Source organism: Euprymna scolopes, chromosome 30 (assembly GCF_053919585.1).
Source record: "Euprymna scolopes isolate OS-2025 chromosome 30, ASM5391958v1, whole genome shotgun sequence".
Lineage (NCBI taxonomy): Eukaryota > Metazoa > Mollusca > Cephalopoda > Sepiida > Sepiolidae > Euprymna > Euprymna scolopes.
Window position 1 is genome coordinate 31,596,707 of NC_136511.1, and position 17,892 is coordinate 31,614,598.

Here is a 17,892-nt window from a genome sequence, read left to right on the forward strand (position 1 = left end):
TCCAATATGGTGGCATGAGATTTGTTGTTTTGGAAATCAATTTTTTTTTTGGGGGGGGGGGTCTATGACTATTACCTTAAGTAAATGTTTTCAATCTCTGTTTTTAGAGATGAGTTATTAAGTGATGAGGAAAACATATCCTGCTAGCCAATAAAACATGCAAAACACAATATAATGAAAATTTAGGTGTCTGCCTAAATTAAAACTTAAAAAAAAAAGAATAAAATAAACAGAATTTATTGATTCCATCTTTTGGCATTTAGAATAAAAACCACTAGCATATGTATGTATGTAAGAGCAGGGCTGGTCTGAAGAGCCACCTTCGTTCACACAGAAAATAGGAATTGATGCATCTTGATCACATCTCCACGTGTATATGTGTGTACATATGTGTATATAATTAAAAAAAAAAAAAATTTCCAAAAAATACATGAAAATGATTGAGTAATCAACAATAAAGCAAGGGAAAGATCGTCTTCCGTCAAGAAGTGACAATCACCATGTATGTATGATGAGCATTGAATCTTTTTGAAATTCCTTTTTTTTTTTTCTTCGTTTTTCATGTTATATCAAAAACACAAAAAAGAAAAAGATTTCAACCGGTACTCACAAAGACAAAATAACAAGTATGTATATATGTAACAGTATATTTTGCAGTAATAAACATTTTGAGATAAAAACTTGTCAATAAAAATGAAAGCCGTTATTAAATGACTTACCAACATCTGGTTGGTTGTACAACGTTCTACAGATTGGTACCTTCCTGCCACACATTTTCTGAAAAGAGAAGATACATACAAGGATTGAAACCGTTTTAATGATTACCGATATTCAGTATTTGAAAACAAAAAATATATCAGGAAAGAAATGAAAGAAATAAAACCATTGTTAAAACCATCTTAATGATTACCGATATTCAGTATTTGAAAACAAAAAATATATCAGGAAAGAAATGAAAGAAATAAAACCATTGTTAAAACCATCTTAATGATTACCGATATTCAGTATTTGAAAACAAAAAATATATCAGGAAAGAAATGAAAGAAATAAAACCATTGTTAAAACCATCTTAATGATTACCGATATTCAGTATTTGAAAACAAAAAATATATCAGGAAAGAAATGAAAGAAATAAAACCATTGTTAAAACCATCTTAATGATTACCGATATTCAGTATTTGAAAACAAAAAATATATCAGGAAAGAAATGAAAGAAATAAAACCATTGTTAAAACCATCTTAATGATTACCGATATTCAGTATTTGAAAACAAAAAATATATCAGGAAAGAAATGAAAGAAATAAAACCGTTGTTAAAACCATCGTGTTAAACTAGTATCATTAAAGTAATCTCAGTAGAAAATTACTGATAAATGTTGAGCCATAAAACTTGCTTTAATGGCTGTTCTGAATATTTAGGCAGTGTTGATTTTCAAAAGGTAATATTTTAAAGACATGCTTCATAAAAACCACAAATTCTGAAGAAAAATGTTCATGTGATCCGACATTGGAATAGACTATTTTTAAGTTTCTTTCCTTTTTTATTCAATAAGAAAATTTTTTAAATGGACACTTACTGGACAATCTCTGATATCGCCTTCACTTCGGGCGTTACGTAATAACATTCCAAATCGGCTTGGCGATATTTTGTGACCAACTGCAATCATATTGCTCGCAAGAGAACTGAAAAACAGAAATTTTTTTTCATGTATACAATGATAGTAACAGATTAACTGAACCGAAAAATTCAATTTTTATTATAAAATTCATTAAATATAAAAATTTAATTGATATAATTGGAATTTTTTTTAATGAAAAATTTAATTTTTCTTCCAACACGTTTGGCGGTATTCACCCTAATAATCAAAGACTTCGCAATTTTTTTTATTGTTTAGATTCATTGGACTCATCTGGAGTTGCAGTTTCACATTTCAGTTGATGTAATCTCCAACCTTCTATCTTGTTGAACTCTGGAATTTGGACGGAATTTCAAACTGAACTCTTTACTTCATGGGGGTAGTATGCTCTTGTTCCATCAGCCATGAATGGATAGAGGTCCTAAGTAATTAGCAGTTGTATTTTTCACTTGTCCACACTGAGAATGGAACCTTTAACCTTCAGGAGAAGGTCACTTTTATAATCGATTTTTCCAAGTACTCTAACCACTGCGCCATGGGTCTTTGCGGACAGTTCTAGTATGAATTTTGGGAGCTTAAAAACTATTTTCATACACATGTTTGGTCATTTTTTAATACTTTACAAAAAAATTGGATAAATTATTTTCATACACATGTTTGATCATTTTTTAATACTTTACAAAAAAATTGGATAAATTATTTTCATACACATGTTTGGTCATTTTTTAATACTTTACAAAAAAATTGGATAAATTATTTTTATACACATGTTTGGTCATTTTTTAATACTTTACAAAAAAATTGGATAAATTATTTTCATACACATGTTTGGTCATTTTTTAATACTTTACAAAAAAATTGGATAAATTATTTTCATACACATGTTTGGTCATTTTTTAATACTTTACAAAAAAATTGGATAAATTATTTTCATATACATGTTTGGTCATTTTTTAATACTTTACAAAAAAATTAGATAAACTATTGTTTGATGTTCAAGTTAAGAGTATGGGGAATGCTTTTTTTTTACTTACACGAGGGCTGTAACAGAAACATAATGGACAATCTCCGAGAAGATCATTGGTTCAGAATTTGCTCCACAGACACATCGAACCTGTAAAAATAGGAGAGAATAAAAGTTTTCATTGCATATTCATGAAAAATGGCGACATTTTCAAGATAACCGAGCCAAAATATTAAAAATCAATGTCATTTAATTTGTTTTTTTTACATAGGCATCACCACTTATCAAGGCTAAAGACCACTCGAGGATAAGTGTTAAGAGTGTACAGTAGTCAATTGGACAATATAGTAATTGTTAGTAATGGAAATTCGATAAATTTGTTAACTAAAGTGGAACGGCTCATCAAGAACTTGCTTATGTTGGACTTGAAGACAACCATATTGTAGTCAGCTGGGAAGCAGGAAAACGGGAGACAATTCACCAGGCATGCAGTTCTAAGAAATAAGCTTTGTTCATGCAATCTACGTTTAGGTTTAGGCACAGATAAAGAGTGGGGGGAATTATTGATAGTGTTTTCAGCTAGACGAGTGTTTCTTGTGAAAGTTTGGCGAGGGGGGGGACCATAGATTGAAGCTCAGTCTAGCACTTGCCATGAAAATAATGATAAAGCAAAGACAAACCTGCAACATCTCTGTGAAATAGAGGTTGCAGGAAAGAGAAAAGGACATCTCCTACGAGGCTACAAAGTCTATTTTGAACTCTATCAAGGCAGGACAAGTCCTTTCTAGCAGCTCCTGTCCAAATGTGGCAACAGTACTCCATCCTTGGACATACCTGGCTCTTATATAGATTGAGAATTGCATTAGCAGTGAGAATTTGTAAATTATTTTTCATGGAGTTTTCAATTTCATCTTAATTTAATTTTCCGTTTTAGTTTAACTTGATTCATCTTTTTGATGAGGCCATTATGTTTGATATAAATCTCTGTAAGGCAGCCATGATGGATTTTATTTAAGCAATGTTTAAATATTTTAATCGTGCATTTCTCAAGTCTAGATGAGTAAAATAAAATAAATTTTCACTTGAAATGACTCCTCATGTACTATTTATCTGATCGGGCTCCTTGTCTGAACCAATGTGACTCTCCCTCTCCAGATTTCCCAGTCTTCCATCCACTGCTTCAGATCTTCAGGATCACAGTTAGCGTCATGTGCAATTTGCCGGATGTACATGGATCTAGGTCGTCCTATGCTTGTGTGCCCGTGCCGTGGAGTCCACAGCAATACATTTCTTATCAGCTTTTGCTTGCTCTTCTAGCAATGATTGGCAAATCATAGACGTTGTTCTCTGATGGTGGTAAATATGGCAGGTAGGGTACCATAAAGTTGCTGCTTCATGATCTTGCCAAGATATATTTAACACGTTTCATAGCATACGGGTATAGGTACCATCTAGCTTTCTTTTCAATCTTTTGGTGAGTGTCCAGGTTTTAGCACCATAAACAAGGACAAACTCCACCACCTCATGTACTAAGATTTAATGTAACATTTTTGATTCCTACACACAATTATTTTCTCATATCAAGACTAGTGATTTCACTGAATAAGGGTAAAATGGTTGTATGAGCATAGGGAAGATGAGACACAAGCCAGCAGCCTCATCAGTATTCCCCGATAAGGGTGCCTCAAGCGATTAGTAATAAACTAATCCCTTGTCAATGAGAAAAGACACATCCTAGGAGAGTGGACCTCCTAGAACTGCACAGTACCAGCAATATGCTTCAATAAACATGGAAATGGCCATTTCAGAAATGGTCTCGATTCCATTGATGTTGGTACAGAGGTAAATAAAAATCTAGCAGCGCAGAGGTGGGATGAGCGCAATGAAAAGTGATATCAGATGTTCTTGCTAATTTTTTATAACCTAAAAGTGTACTGCTTAATTGATAAGAATCAGACATTTTTTTTTTGCAAATTGAGAAACAAAAATTTTCGAAGTGAGGGGGGGGGGAGACTGATGTGTTGTATGCCTGCTGGGTTATTTGTTTTTTATTATTTAAGAGCAATAATTTAATTTCTAAGTAACATCCTGTCATTTGTAAAGGAAAGAAACCTTAATAAATAATCTATTGAATTTATCTAAATGTGACTATAATAAATAAGTCAGTTTTGTTTTTATTGAAAAAAAATATGAAAAAAAAAAGGGCGGGATAATGAATGATAGTAACATCTGGAGACTTGAAGTTTGTTCAACAGGAATTTTACTCTTCTGGGGTTATTTAATGCTGATATAGGACCTATACTACATCTGGTGCTCCCAGATAAGGCTGTCTGAAAATACTGGCTTCCTGACTTCAATGCATATTTTTGTCCCTAACCCTTTGTAAAACTTAATCATATTCTGCAAAGTCAAAAAACAAAAGTTTTTCTCTACAAAACCACAAAACCAAAACCTATGAATAAATATTTGACAATATAAACAACTTCAAGTATAAAACCCTTTTTCCAAAATTAATGGAATCGGCATTAAATAACCCAAAAAGAGTTGATGTATCGTAAAACAAAACAACCAAACGTACACTACATGATTCATTGTATACATAATTTAACAGATGTTACTTTAGCCATCATAAAGTGGGGGGGGGGTAATCATAGTTCCGTCCAATCTTTTATGGTTATTTACCTTTCTTAAGAGATTGGACGGAATTGTGATTTTGTATTCTACTTTACATAATGCTAGTAAAAAGGGGATCTGCTCAAATATATAGCAAATTCATTTGGCATCGTCCACAAATATAACCCTGCTCCTAACTCTGAACCCCTTTTACTATTTTTTGTACTTATGCAAAATACAAACTGTGCTGTTTTTGTAGATAGGATTTCCAAGTTAAATTCAATATTTACAGTATTTAAATATTTAGGTGATAGTAAATAGTTAAAGCTTTTCATTCCATGTTAAGAATGGCTTTCTAAATAAGATTTCAACACATGCCATAAATGCCCTATGTTTTTATCATTTTTTTTAATCTATTTTTAAGTCAGGAAAAAATATCTTCACTTTTTGTAGATGTCAAACACAAATACAAAATTGCAAAATGTATTGAATACAAAACTAATATCATTGGATTTTTAATTAAATTTTAATCAAATTGTATTTGATCGTGGTATGTGCATCTCTCCTTTTTTATCAGTTGTATTCATATTTTGTTTTAGCTGAGGATGAGGCATCCTACCAGATGCAAGACAGTTTCCTGTTATCTCATACACTCTAACCGAGAGATCTTTTAATGATTGTAACTGTCCCTTTTAAAAAAAAAAGACATATATATAAAAGCGAAAATGTGTGTATTAGTGTGTGCACTTTTATTGTATGTCCACAAAAGCCTTTTTTCGAGGGGGCGCTTAATCGGCTCACTCCATAAAACTTTTTATATGCTGTCTAAATCATAATATCTATGACTTAAGAATGGGGGTCGCGTCTATCTTTAATTTGCCTGACTTTTATGCGCTATTTTCAAGATTTTTTTCCATCGCCGCATGTTGATTCAGCTTTTTCGTATAAAAGCGAAACTAATTCGAAGCTGGCATTGAATGTCCAGAAAGCAATCAGCTTTGATCAATGCGGAGATTTGGACAATCCCCTTTTGATGGGGAGTTTGTTTTAGATCGGGGTTCCGCTGTTGGTTAAATTCCGCGAGAAGTTTTTCTATACTTCAGAGTTCATAATATCTTAGCTTCGCAAATGGACACAGTTTCTTTCCTTTTTTTTGATAGAGTTAAAAAAAAAATTCCCCCCATGCTGTCATCTCGAGTGTTTGTCTTTTTCGTATAATGAAGCGACACTATTCAAACACAACACATGGCTCCTGGCCAGATTTAAAAGCAACATTCATTTCTGCGCATGTGTGACGACTCCTACAATTCTTAAGTTAATTACCAACTCATTGAATTCCTTATCCTCTTTGGTCTAATGGTTAGCAAGGAAGACTAATAACCCTACGTTTTCGAGTTCGATCCCACCTCTCCATTGTTTTTTTTTATTTTGTCCTTGTGCCAATATCCTCCACCCAGGCAAAAGTTAATTACCAACTAATTGAATTCACTGTCCTCTTTGGCCTGATGGTTAGCGTGGAAAAGAAATTACCCATCCTCTCTCTATCGTTTTCTTTTTTTTTTTTTAAACCACGTGGAAACCATTCTTAACATCACTTTGTTCTTGTGCCAATATCCTCCACCCGGACAATGCCGGGTACTCCCCACTAGTTTAGTATAAATGGGTATGCTGATTTTTAATTTTATATACCAAGAAGTTATCTCATTATATAAATTTCAATTTGGCAGTTATATTTTTTGATGTGTGATAAGATATTTAAAAAAAATAATCTTATTCAAAAATGAATGAAAGGAAAAATAATTTGAAAACCATTGTCATTCAGGGCCTCAATGAAACGTAGTTGACAACATAAATGCTATGCAGCAGACATGCAACAAGACACGTGTATGCCAGAAGATTTTTTGGTCAGAGGGCAAAGGTAATTATCTGAAAGGGTTCAATCTTGAAAAGTGAATTAAAATGAAAAACATAGATCAAAATAAAATAAAAAATAAAACAAAAAAAATAAAACAAAGAAAGAAAGTGGAAGAAATTGCTTGTGCTAAAGTTCAAATTACTTACCTGATCCGAAACTGTAAGAGAAAATTTCCGATGCGTCAGGCAGTGAGAAGCATTACATTGATCTTCATTGTAGCCATTCGCAACGTGAAAATGGATTCTTCGGAGAATGTTTTCCTGAAGTAAAAAAAAAACAAAAAACAAATTTACATTTAGGAAAAAATGCTTCGAATATGCAAATGCACAAATGTGGAACAAGCAAATATGGAACACACAAATATGGAGCGTCAATGTTATACTTACAAAGCATTCAGCCGCATCATCCATGTGTCCAAGCTGAAAACGATGTTGATCAACAAATGCTTCGGCCAGTGCCCGACGGAGTGCATTTGGGTGGAGAGAACTCTTATCACTGTACTGGAGTTGCGTGAAAATTACCTGAAACGACGAAACACTTTGGTGCTTATTTAGAATCACACTTAAAAATAAATAAAATACAGAAAATGCAAATTCCAAAAATCACATACATTGATCAAGTAGTTTTTTTTAATAAGAATATCAAATATACATTTGTTCATTTTTATCTCAGTAAAATTGGAATTTGCTTATTGTGCTGCAATTATCAGTTGTTCTGTTTCACCTAGGTCATGAGTCATGCATGATTTCAACATTTCCTTGATTATAAAACTTCATTTCAGGCAAAGATGAACCTTTCATAATTCAGAAGTATAGGTCCAGAGTCAAGTGAAAACCTAGTCTTGATGTGAAAATGTTCCGATTACCAAACCGGATTTCCTGTTTTAGTATAATATAAAAAAAAATTTTAAAATAAAAAAAATGTTCAAAAGTTTCACATTTTCTTTTATTTCATTTTAAACGAAAGCGCGTTATTATTAGGTTGGTGCAAAAAGAATGTCGGTTTTTGACGTTCAACTATATATATAAAAAATGACATTTTTGCACCAACTTAATATATATTAGATTTATTTTAAACTAAAACAGGAAGTTTTGGTTTAGTAATCGGAACATTTTCACATCAAGACTAGGTTTTCACTTTACACTGGTACGGTCGCACTTAGGGTCGCCTATTCTTCTGAATCACTGAACCCTTTTTATCACAATAACAAGGCACATTGAGCCTGAATCTGAACCCCAAACGAGAAGGCCAGAGAACACATCAGTTGAAACGTAGCATAAATGTTGATGTGGACAATAGTTTAAAGAAAAACTATAGAAAAAAAGATTCATGTAAGATTAAAAAAACATTTTTTTACGTGAAAAAGATGGAATGCTTACCTTCAAATTGCAAAAGATACATGAATTGCCCATACAAACATGACCGGTGTATCGCTTGAGACTGCGTCGAAATACATCAAGATGCCAAAAAACCTGCAGAGAAACAAAATAAAATTAAATTTTTGTAGACAGATCTTCAAGGCCACATCAGTGATACAGTACGTCTGACAATGGATCTACAGCCAGACGACACAGATGGCATTCATTGAATAGCCACTTGTGAGTGATGCATAAGCAAGTTGGAAAACCATACATGAAAAGACTATAAAAATGGCTAATTATCTTTATTAATTATTTATTACTAATTATCTTTATTAATTATAGCAAAACCATACATGAAAAACTATAGAAACGGCTAATTATCTTTCTATAAAAAAAAGTTTAACTGGATTATAACGTTTAACTTAATAGCATTTAAACTAATAATTCAATTATTGCTTCTGACTAATCAATTTTTTTTTTGTATCTTATTATTGAAAATAAATAATGTATCTTTTGTTAACGCATAAAACAATTTTTCATAATACAAAAAACTTGTGTGATGTTTTATGAAGAAAAAATGTTTTCAAGGTTACATTCTCTTTGCTGGTTTAATGCAATTCTAGAAAGAACAAGGGAAAAGAAATAAACAACTTTTGAATCAACTTCTTATGTTTGAAAAAACACAAGGCATCAGCCACATACTAAATCATGGATCGATTTCAGAATTGTATTATTCAGATTATTTGGACTATACATTTATTCTCACAACGTTTCTGCTGAACTTAGGAATCTGCATGGAATTTTAAAGAACTTTTTATTTAATCCATGGGGTAGTTTGTTCTTGCCCTGTCAATCATATTCAAGCAAAAGTCTCAAGTAATTAGCAATTGTATTCTAAGTATTACTCACAGTAAGGATTGAACCTTCAACCTCTATAAGAGTGTCACTACAACTAAATATTACCAAATACTTTACCCTTGTGGACAATTCTTGTAGAAATTTTGGGAGCCTTAAACTATTGTTTTTTTTAGATGTACAATCTTACGACTTATCACTATAGATCACTACTTCTTACAACATAGTACTGTATATTATTTCAATTATCAATCTTCATCTCCACATGAGGAAACCTAATATCAAATTGATTTTGAATGTTTTAAAAACAAAAAAGGCATTATTGATGATCTTGATCATCTAAACCAGTTTTTATTTTCAATCAAAAAAATTTGTTCAAAACATGGATACTTATCTACAAATAAAGCAATTCCAATGGCACAAAGCTTACAGCATGTTATTTTACATCGTACATTTAAAGGCTTCAGATTTGACTAGGAAGACTACTTCTGAAATTGAGTGAGGCACCAACCTAGCATTCGATCGATGATCAGTTCCTGTTCTCACAGTACAGCACTAGCAAAGAGGAGTTGACACCTAATGATTTTTTTTTTCATGGAAATAGCTTCAGAGAAGACGTGAAACCACTTGATGTAATGAGCTAAAGATATTAGACAGTAGATGCCTGTTGACCCTCGTCTTAAAATGATCCAGGTTATAGGTAGGAGGAAAACAGTATACATGGATAGAGTTCCACAAACCTTAGTTCTTAGATACATCATTTTGTTTTAACTAAACCCCTATCACAATTTTTTTATTTTTATTTTTAAATTTCGTCCTTAGAAATGCTTTACTCCCTTAAACATCAAAGTATACATGTTTGTAAATTGAACAAGGCAGACTTTATAATTCGGTCATATGATTTTTTATTAGAATTTTAGAAGCAATAATTAATTTTTACGTTAAGGGTAACGTACAGTTCTAACATTTCAAAATACGACTTAGAGACAACGCGCGGATCTTTACAAAGAGACTTTTCTTTCTCCAACTTTACAACATGGCAAGAAAGAAGAGAAAAAAAAAAAAAAGAAAACAACATACTGAGGATGGAGTATAGCTCCGAAATATATTTATATTATGAATTTCAAACAAGTAAAATATTTGTTTATTTTCATAATATTGCGTTGTGATTTGGCTTTCAAGTGCACTTGGATCGTATTTTATTTTATTCAATTCAAATTAAGTTTTCATTTATTTACATTCTTTGTTAATTATACTCAAATATTTGTCACCTTCAGCAACATAAAATGTCCTACGAATCTGCGTCTTGTTCCATAGAATGATAATAGTCATAATTAGACTGGATTCTTTTATAAGATTTGCCAGAAAAAAAGATTAAATTTAAAACTAGAAGCATATGGAATAGAAGGAAAATGAAAGATGGAAACGACAAATAAAAATGAAGAAACAACAAAAAAGACAGAAGAGGTTAAGATAGTCAACATGAAGGTAAAATATATAGGAAAAATGAATGCAGATGAAGAGTGTTCGATCCTCATAGATTCCAGTTACCCCGATCTTACTCCATCATAAACAGATCAAATACAAAAGATACACACTTAGTGTGCATCTTTCATAGCTTGTAATTTAATGTTTACAAAATATTTTTTTTACTGACCAGACAAAAAAACAAAAAAAAAACAAAAAAAAAAAAAACAAAAGCGAATAATTAAAAAGGTATATAAAAAAATACATTCATCCAAAATAAAAACAAGAAACAAAATAAAAACAAGAAACAAAAGTTTAACTTCCGCGTTGTCTAAGAGACCCTTAGGAGAACAAAAGCAGATTTAAAGGGGGAAAGACAGGTCATTATCACTAGAGAAAAAGGACCCTAATCTATGAATAGCTAAGCTAACAACAGGTAAGAAGCCGCCTACAGTACCCGCCGAACTACCCCAAAGCAAATTTATTAAGAGTTGAATTAAGAGCAAGCAACAGCTGCAGACAGCAGGAGCAGCACGAGTCCAACTTGGTCGACAACACTCATTACAATTATGACTAATGCACTAACAGCCACTTCAAGTGCTGGGAACGGACAATATTAAGTATCTCTTTGCCACCTCATCGAATGTAAATATTAGACTCAACCAAACGTAAAATCAGGTCCTCGGCTATTACAAGTATTGGACAATATATGAAGAAACTAAATCATCATCAGCGTCATATTCAATTTAACTTCTATTTTACATGCTGGCATGTGTTGGCTGGCTTTAAGAAATTGACTGTATCCCTTTTTCTTGCAAGACCATTTTTATCACTTCCTTCTATGTTTTCCTTTCTCTATGAAACGACCTTGCTACCTCAACTGTTGCACATCTACCAAGCCAAACACTCATTCTTTTAACGTGGACATACCATTGAATACAGCATAATCACATTGAAACATCGGTTCTTATTAGATAACCAAAGTTAAGTGACATGAAGCCTGGCCATTACCAGATGGGTGACCATTTGAGAATACTTGATGTTGTATATCATCTTCCCATAACATGGATATACATGTGGTTGGGGACTGCTTGTAAATTTTGTATTCCCTGTAAACTTACTTCTTTGGAGGAAACCGGCATAGCTCATACCACATTAAGTATTACTCGTTCAATATACCATCAAAGTCTCCTATTCTGCACATATCTCCCTTTACTGTCCAGATTTAATCGTTCTCTGAAGTCATCAAAATAAATCTGGTTTTTAAGATGTACACACAACACCTCCATCATATAATTTTTATGTCATGTCTCTTCATACAACGCATGTCCTCAATTCTCACTAGTCTCTTTCAATATTCTATTAAGGTTCGGGCATCTAGGGAATTAAGGATTAACCTTGAATACCACATATAGAGGCCAAAAGCCATTCGAGAATAAAAGTGTAACGAGATGAAACGATTGTTAGTTGAAAAATGAAGAACCTCATGAAACGATTGAAGATTAGAATGAATGTTTTTATAACAAGAATGTATTGACATCCGATTTGAAAAATATTTCTGCTGAAACATTTATTTTTGCATGCAGGCTGGTTTCCTTTTTAAAAATGGATAAAAACACAGAATAGCTAACATTCGATAACTTGTAAACCCTCCAAAAACGAACACATTAATATCAATTCCAATTAAATTATCTACCTAACTTGCATATTTGTAACGTTTATAACATTTTATTTCATGATTTTCATAAAGGAAAAAACAAAATGTCTTCTTGATATTTAATAATTGCCAACAACAACAACAACAGGGAGGTCAAAGTGGCAAGTGGTTGACTACACGAACAAACAACCTGGGTGTGCCAAGTTGAAGAAAAAATATGACATTTGAAACAAAAATGTTATAATCGTTAAAATTATGCAAGTACAGAATTGAATTCTCCTGCGTTTAGTGCAGATCTTTGATTAAATGTTAACTTTTTTTGTACTTTTATCCGAAAGTGACAAACTTTAATTGCTCCTCTTCCAATACGAATGATACACCATTTACAATTTATTTCATGATTTTCATTAAAAACAAAAAAAAACTTGTCTTCTTGATATTTAATAACTGCCAACAACAGCAGGGAAGTGACGGTGGCAAATGGTTAACAGACAACCTGGGTGTGTCAAGTTGAATTGCTCCCTACCATTAGCAATGATGCACCATTTACAAATGACGAAACACAAAGACTTTTGAAAGTATTAAGGAAAAAAAAATATGCTTATATGTGCAAAATATATAAAAAAAAAATTTGAATTCTTTAATGGCTGAAAAATTTTATTTTAATGTTTTTTTTTTATTTACTTTTGTCAATTTTGCTCTGGCTCATTGCCTTAATATCTTCAATTTCAAAAACCCAAGAAAGCAATTTCTGGTTGCACTTCTCAATTGAAATCAGTCCTTGTAAAAGTAAAATCAAATCGTATCTTTGGACTTCAAATAGTTGATAGAATTCTTACTTAAATGAAACAATATTCATAATAGACTAGCGGGGAGGGGGGCGTTGCCCGGTCGTAAAATACGGTTAAATAAAAATCAAAAAACGGGACTTGGGTGCCATCAGCCAAAAGCAAAATTTTTTAAGTGCAAAAAAAAAAAAAAAAAAAAAAAAAAAAATGCTGTGTGCTGGGCATGAACTTGCAAAACTTAAGTTTGTAAGCAAACACGTTATCGATCGGACCAAGACACTACATGTTATGATGTTGCAAATTAAACTTTAAAACGAAAGAACCAAACTGTCGTTCATGCATGTGCAATTTATAAACAGCATCGAAATCAAGACTTTTACTGACCCCGCTTCAAAAAATATATTTCTACATAAAAGAATTCACGATTTTTTTTCTAATTTTTCGATATCATATATCCGAGAGATTGGCTTTCAATGATACGTTTGGGCTGCTTCGATACGGATGACAAAAATTACATACATACACACAGACGGCTGAGACTTAATCTAGAGACTGCACTTGCTAACATAAGTATAATGGAACATCCCAGCCTTTTTATAAACTTTCTCCAGTTTCTATCGCAGAAATAAACTGAGAGTTCAACCAGCAGTTTCATGTGATGTCCAGGAGAGAACAAAAATGCTGTAAAAAATCGTTTCTTTAAAAGAAAAATGTGTGAATTTCCAGAATTTGCAAACAAAAAAACAAAAACACAAAAAGAAAATGAGTAAAAAAAAATAAATAAATGTCACCAAAGACAAGATAAGTTTTCTTGATATATATATATCTCAAGTTTAATGATTAAAGTTAAATTCTGTAGATTAAAATATATACAAATATATTTAAATTAAGAATTTATTTTTTGAAACATATTCCTTGTTTTAAACAATAAATTCTTAACTTATTTTAATCTACAGAATTTAACTTTAATCATTAAACTTATATATTGCTCTATTTTTATATATTGAGCTTTACCGTTTTGGCTAGGATCATCCTGAAAATATTAACTCAATGTAATATCTAACAGGAAAATTCACTTGATCTCTAATCTGATTTATCTCTCTCTCTCTCTCTATATATATATATATATATAGTTTTTAAATCCCCGAAATAGTGTTTCATGGTAAACAACTGATGATCCCTTAAAAATAGATTACTGGTACTATAGTGAATTCGAGAGAGCAAGTTTATGCAGTGATTGCAGGTGATTGAATGACTTACTGACTAAATTTTCTAACGAATGATATTTTTTCTTTTTTTTTGTATAGTTTTAAAGATTAAAAACTTCTAAGACTATATATATATATCTATATAATTATAAAACTCAAATGACCTTGTAACGAGTGATGTAACCTACTTTCTGGTTTACGACATCTGGTTGCGCATGCGCGCATAAACATCAACGTAAACAAACAAAAATCGCTTCTTTCGCAGATTTTGACCTGTGCACTGAAATATTAACGTTATTATTTCGAAATTATTTAACATGGGAAGAGTGGGGGTGTTTTGCAACTATTCTTTATTACAACTATACTGTTGCTATTTTCTTACAACTAAACAACTTTAACCCGTTGACAAACAAAAGAACAATTGTAGTAAAGCCAAGAATACTACTACTCTCTATCCGGCCCTTTTCCTTCCTTCCTTTTTTTTTTTTATTTTTTGTTTACATTTCTAGATACAAAAATAGTTGTGTGAGAACGGTGAATTTGTTGACACATTTACTAATCTGTTTCAATAGAAGTTTTATTTTATTCATTTATTTAGGTTTTATTTTTTTTGCTTCAGGTTTTATTCATTTTTCTTTTTAGATTTTAAGTTTCTATAACTTGCTTGAAGGATTCCAATATGGGTTTTTCATTCTTATATTTCTCATGGGTAGATTCATGTACGTTTTTTCTGCTAAATGACTTTCGTCGGCGTTCGATTCTTAGGAAAATCATGTTTAATTTTCGATTTTTGAACGATTATTCGGAAAAATAGGTAACTTTACACGAATAGCGAGGTTTTTTTTTCATGTTTGAGTGATCCGTCCATGATTTTTCATTTTAATATACTTTCATAGAAATGTTTCTGTTATGTCAAAAAAAAACTATTTTCTTTACGTTACAAGTGTCACGCTCACACATGAATTCCATAGCTAATATAACATACTGACCCAATGGGTCACAGATAGTCTATATATATATATATATAGATACAGCCTGTAGAGTTAGAACGAAAGAATGGTTTCATCAGAGACCTGGTCAAACCTCGATAATCGCTCAAAAATCGAAAATGAAATATACTGACAGAAACACATCCAATAAATTGCACCAATCTTATGAAAACGTATGTTCTATCATCCTTTTTTTTTTTGTTGGCTATTCTGTAAAATAGCCAAGAAATTTAAAGATGAATCAAACTAAAAAAATAAATAAATCATTGTAGCCTGAAGCGACATTTGAACCTTTGACTCAAGCCATATTTCTAATAAATCCCCCTGTTAACAATGAGTTTAATCAGAAATACTCATTTTTATCTAAAAAGGTCAGTTCTAGCTGCCAAAAACAAGGTAGGGACAGGTGATTTCTTACAAAGGATATAAACTGAGTAGGGAGTGAGGGGTATGTAGGGGAAGAAATAAGGTCTGATATATTAATGGAAAATATTGACTGTTGCATCCGGAGAGAGGGGAGGAGCTGCTTTGTCATATTTTGCCTACCTGACTGAATCTGATGATGACGCTGAGAGCAAGAGAGGTCGTGAAGCAAGAAGCAGTGAACCGGCTGATTATTGATCATACTCTTTCTTTAAAGACATGGATGCTTTTGTTGTAGCTATTCATGGGGAAGGGAAGTTGTTTTTCTATTCTTAATGAAGAATTGTGTAAAATGCGCAGATATTATTTTGCAGTATTTACTTGAATAGCCAGCAAAAACAAAAGGGGTGAAAAAAAATAAATATACAGCAAACAAAGGTTACCAAAGATAAGTTACTTTTCTACCTACCTGGATAATGTTTTGTGTTTTAACTTATTTTAAACTATTTTTCTATAGTTTAATAAAGTACTGTAAAGCCTGTCTAGTAAGAACAAAAAAAAAATGGTGGTTTCACTAGAGGCAGAGTTGAGGCCCAACTATCGCTAAGAAATAAAAAATTAAACAAAATACTAATAATAATTGTCTGTATTTTTGAGATGAGGTGTTTTCATTGATTGAGATTGTCGGACTGACTTCCTCATCTTGGTTGTTATTGTCACAACGTTTCGGCCGTTTTGCCCTCCGGCCTTCGTCAGGTGTTTTGTATCGAACTGGGGAACCGTTTGTTTGGAGTCTCGAACCCAACCCTTTATTATTATAGACGTTGTATCAAAGTTTACAGTTACCCAAAGGTGCTGAGTTCAATCCTGAACGAAGGCAGTGAAAAAGTAACATTCAAAACAGAGAATCAGCAACTATGTCCCAAAGCCTACCTGGAGTCCGAACACGGTACCCCTGTAATAATAATAAAGGGTTGGGTTCGAGACTCCTAACAAACGGTTCCCCAGTTCGATACAAAACACCTGACGAAGACTGGAGGACAAAACGGCCGAAACGTTGTGACAATAACAACCAAGATGAGGAAGCCAGTCCGACAATCTCAATCAATAAAATACTAATAGATGACATTTTTGCATGATTTAGTGAATGTTTTTCTATCAGTGTTTTGCTTAATCTTGGATGTTTGAGCAATTATCATAGCCCAAATAAGGTTCTAAAGAGAACCATTTTTTGTTGTTCTAATTCAACAGGTTTTATACTAAATTTATTTTTTAAATAACAAAACACTTTAAAATAAGTTAAATCACAAAATCATATCCCGATGGGTAGAGGAGCAACTTTGGTAACATTTGCTTTGTAATTTTTTTCACCACTTTTTTGTTTTGCTGACTATTCTAATAAAATGTACTATTTTTTTGCTTAATCAGAAGGCAAACATACATCTTAGCAAGAGGCAGCACACAAAAAAAGAGTGACAGAAGTAGAGATACTGGATGAGAGAGGGGGAGGAGATCCTAAGTTAAAGATCAGCACGAGAGGAAGGAGGAGAAATAAAACAGATAACATATTTAAAAAAAAAAAAAAAAAAAAAAAAAAAAGTGTGTTATTTCATGATGAAAGATTAAACTAATCCAACAGCAACTCATTTGAAACAAAACCGGTTTCAGGCTAAATCCGCCCACAGAGTGACATGACTATTTTTCACACAGAAAAAAAAAATCTTCAATAGATTAGAAAGAGATTGAGAAACAAACAAGTTTAATTCACATTTACTTCGTCCTTTCAGAAGAAAAAAGGTAACTGCAAATAAACTTTTTGGCACGTTAAAACGAGCAAAAGTTATAGGCCATTGACTTGAATGCTTTATAGTATAAAGTGATGGTTAAATTTGTGTTTATTTTTGCATTAATACTAATCAGTATTAATCGCTAACTGTACATCGAATGGATACCATAATACTTAGTTCGCTACACGTTATCAATGAGGCTACACATAGACAAAGGTCTGTACAATATTTCAGCCAGATTGGCTCAGTAGTTTCCTCAAAAACTTTTAGACTAAATGTGGTAATGTG

The 17,892-nt window shown here is 32.2% G+C and overlaps 1 protein-coding gene across 1 annotated transcript in view; it reads right to left on the bottom strand.

Moving 5' to 3' along the window:
• LOC145254562 (uncharacterized) overlaps positions 1 to 17,892 on the bottom strand; it is a 132,199-nt gene that overhangs the window by 26,979 nt on the left and 87,328 nt on the right. The window contains exons 3-8 of the mRNA XM_080113144.1: positions 8,509 to 8,601; positions 7,516 to 7,650; positions 7,276 to 7,389; positions 2,672 to 2,751; positions 1,578 to 1,683; positions 720 to 777 (exon numbers count right to left, since the gene is read on the bottom strand). Coding sequence (XP_079969270.1) covers positions 720 to 777; positions 1,578 to 1,683; positions 2,672 to 2,751; positions 7,276 to 7,389; positions 7,516 to 7,650; positions 8,509 to 8,601 — 586 coding nt within the window. The remainder of the gene's footprint in view (positions 1 to 719; positions 778 to 1,577; positions 1,684 to 2,671; positions 2,752 to 7,275; positions 7,390 to 7,515; positions 7,651 to 8,508; positions 8,602 to 17,892) is intronic.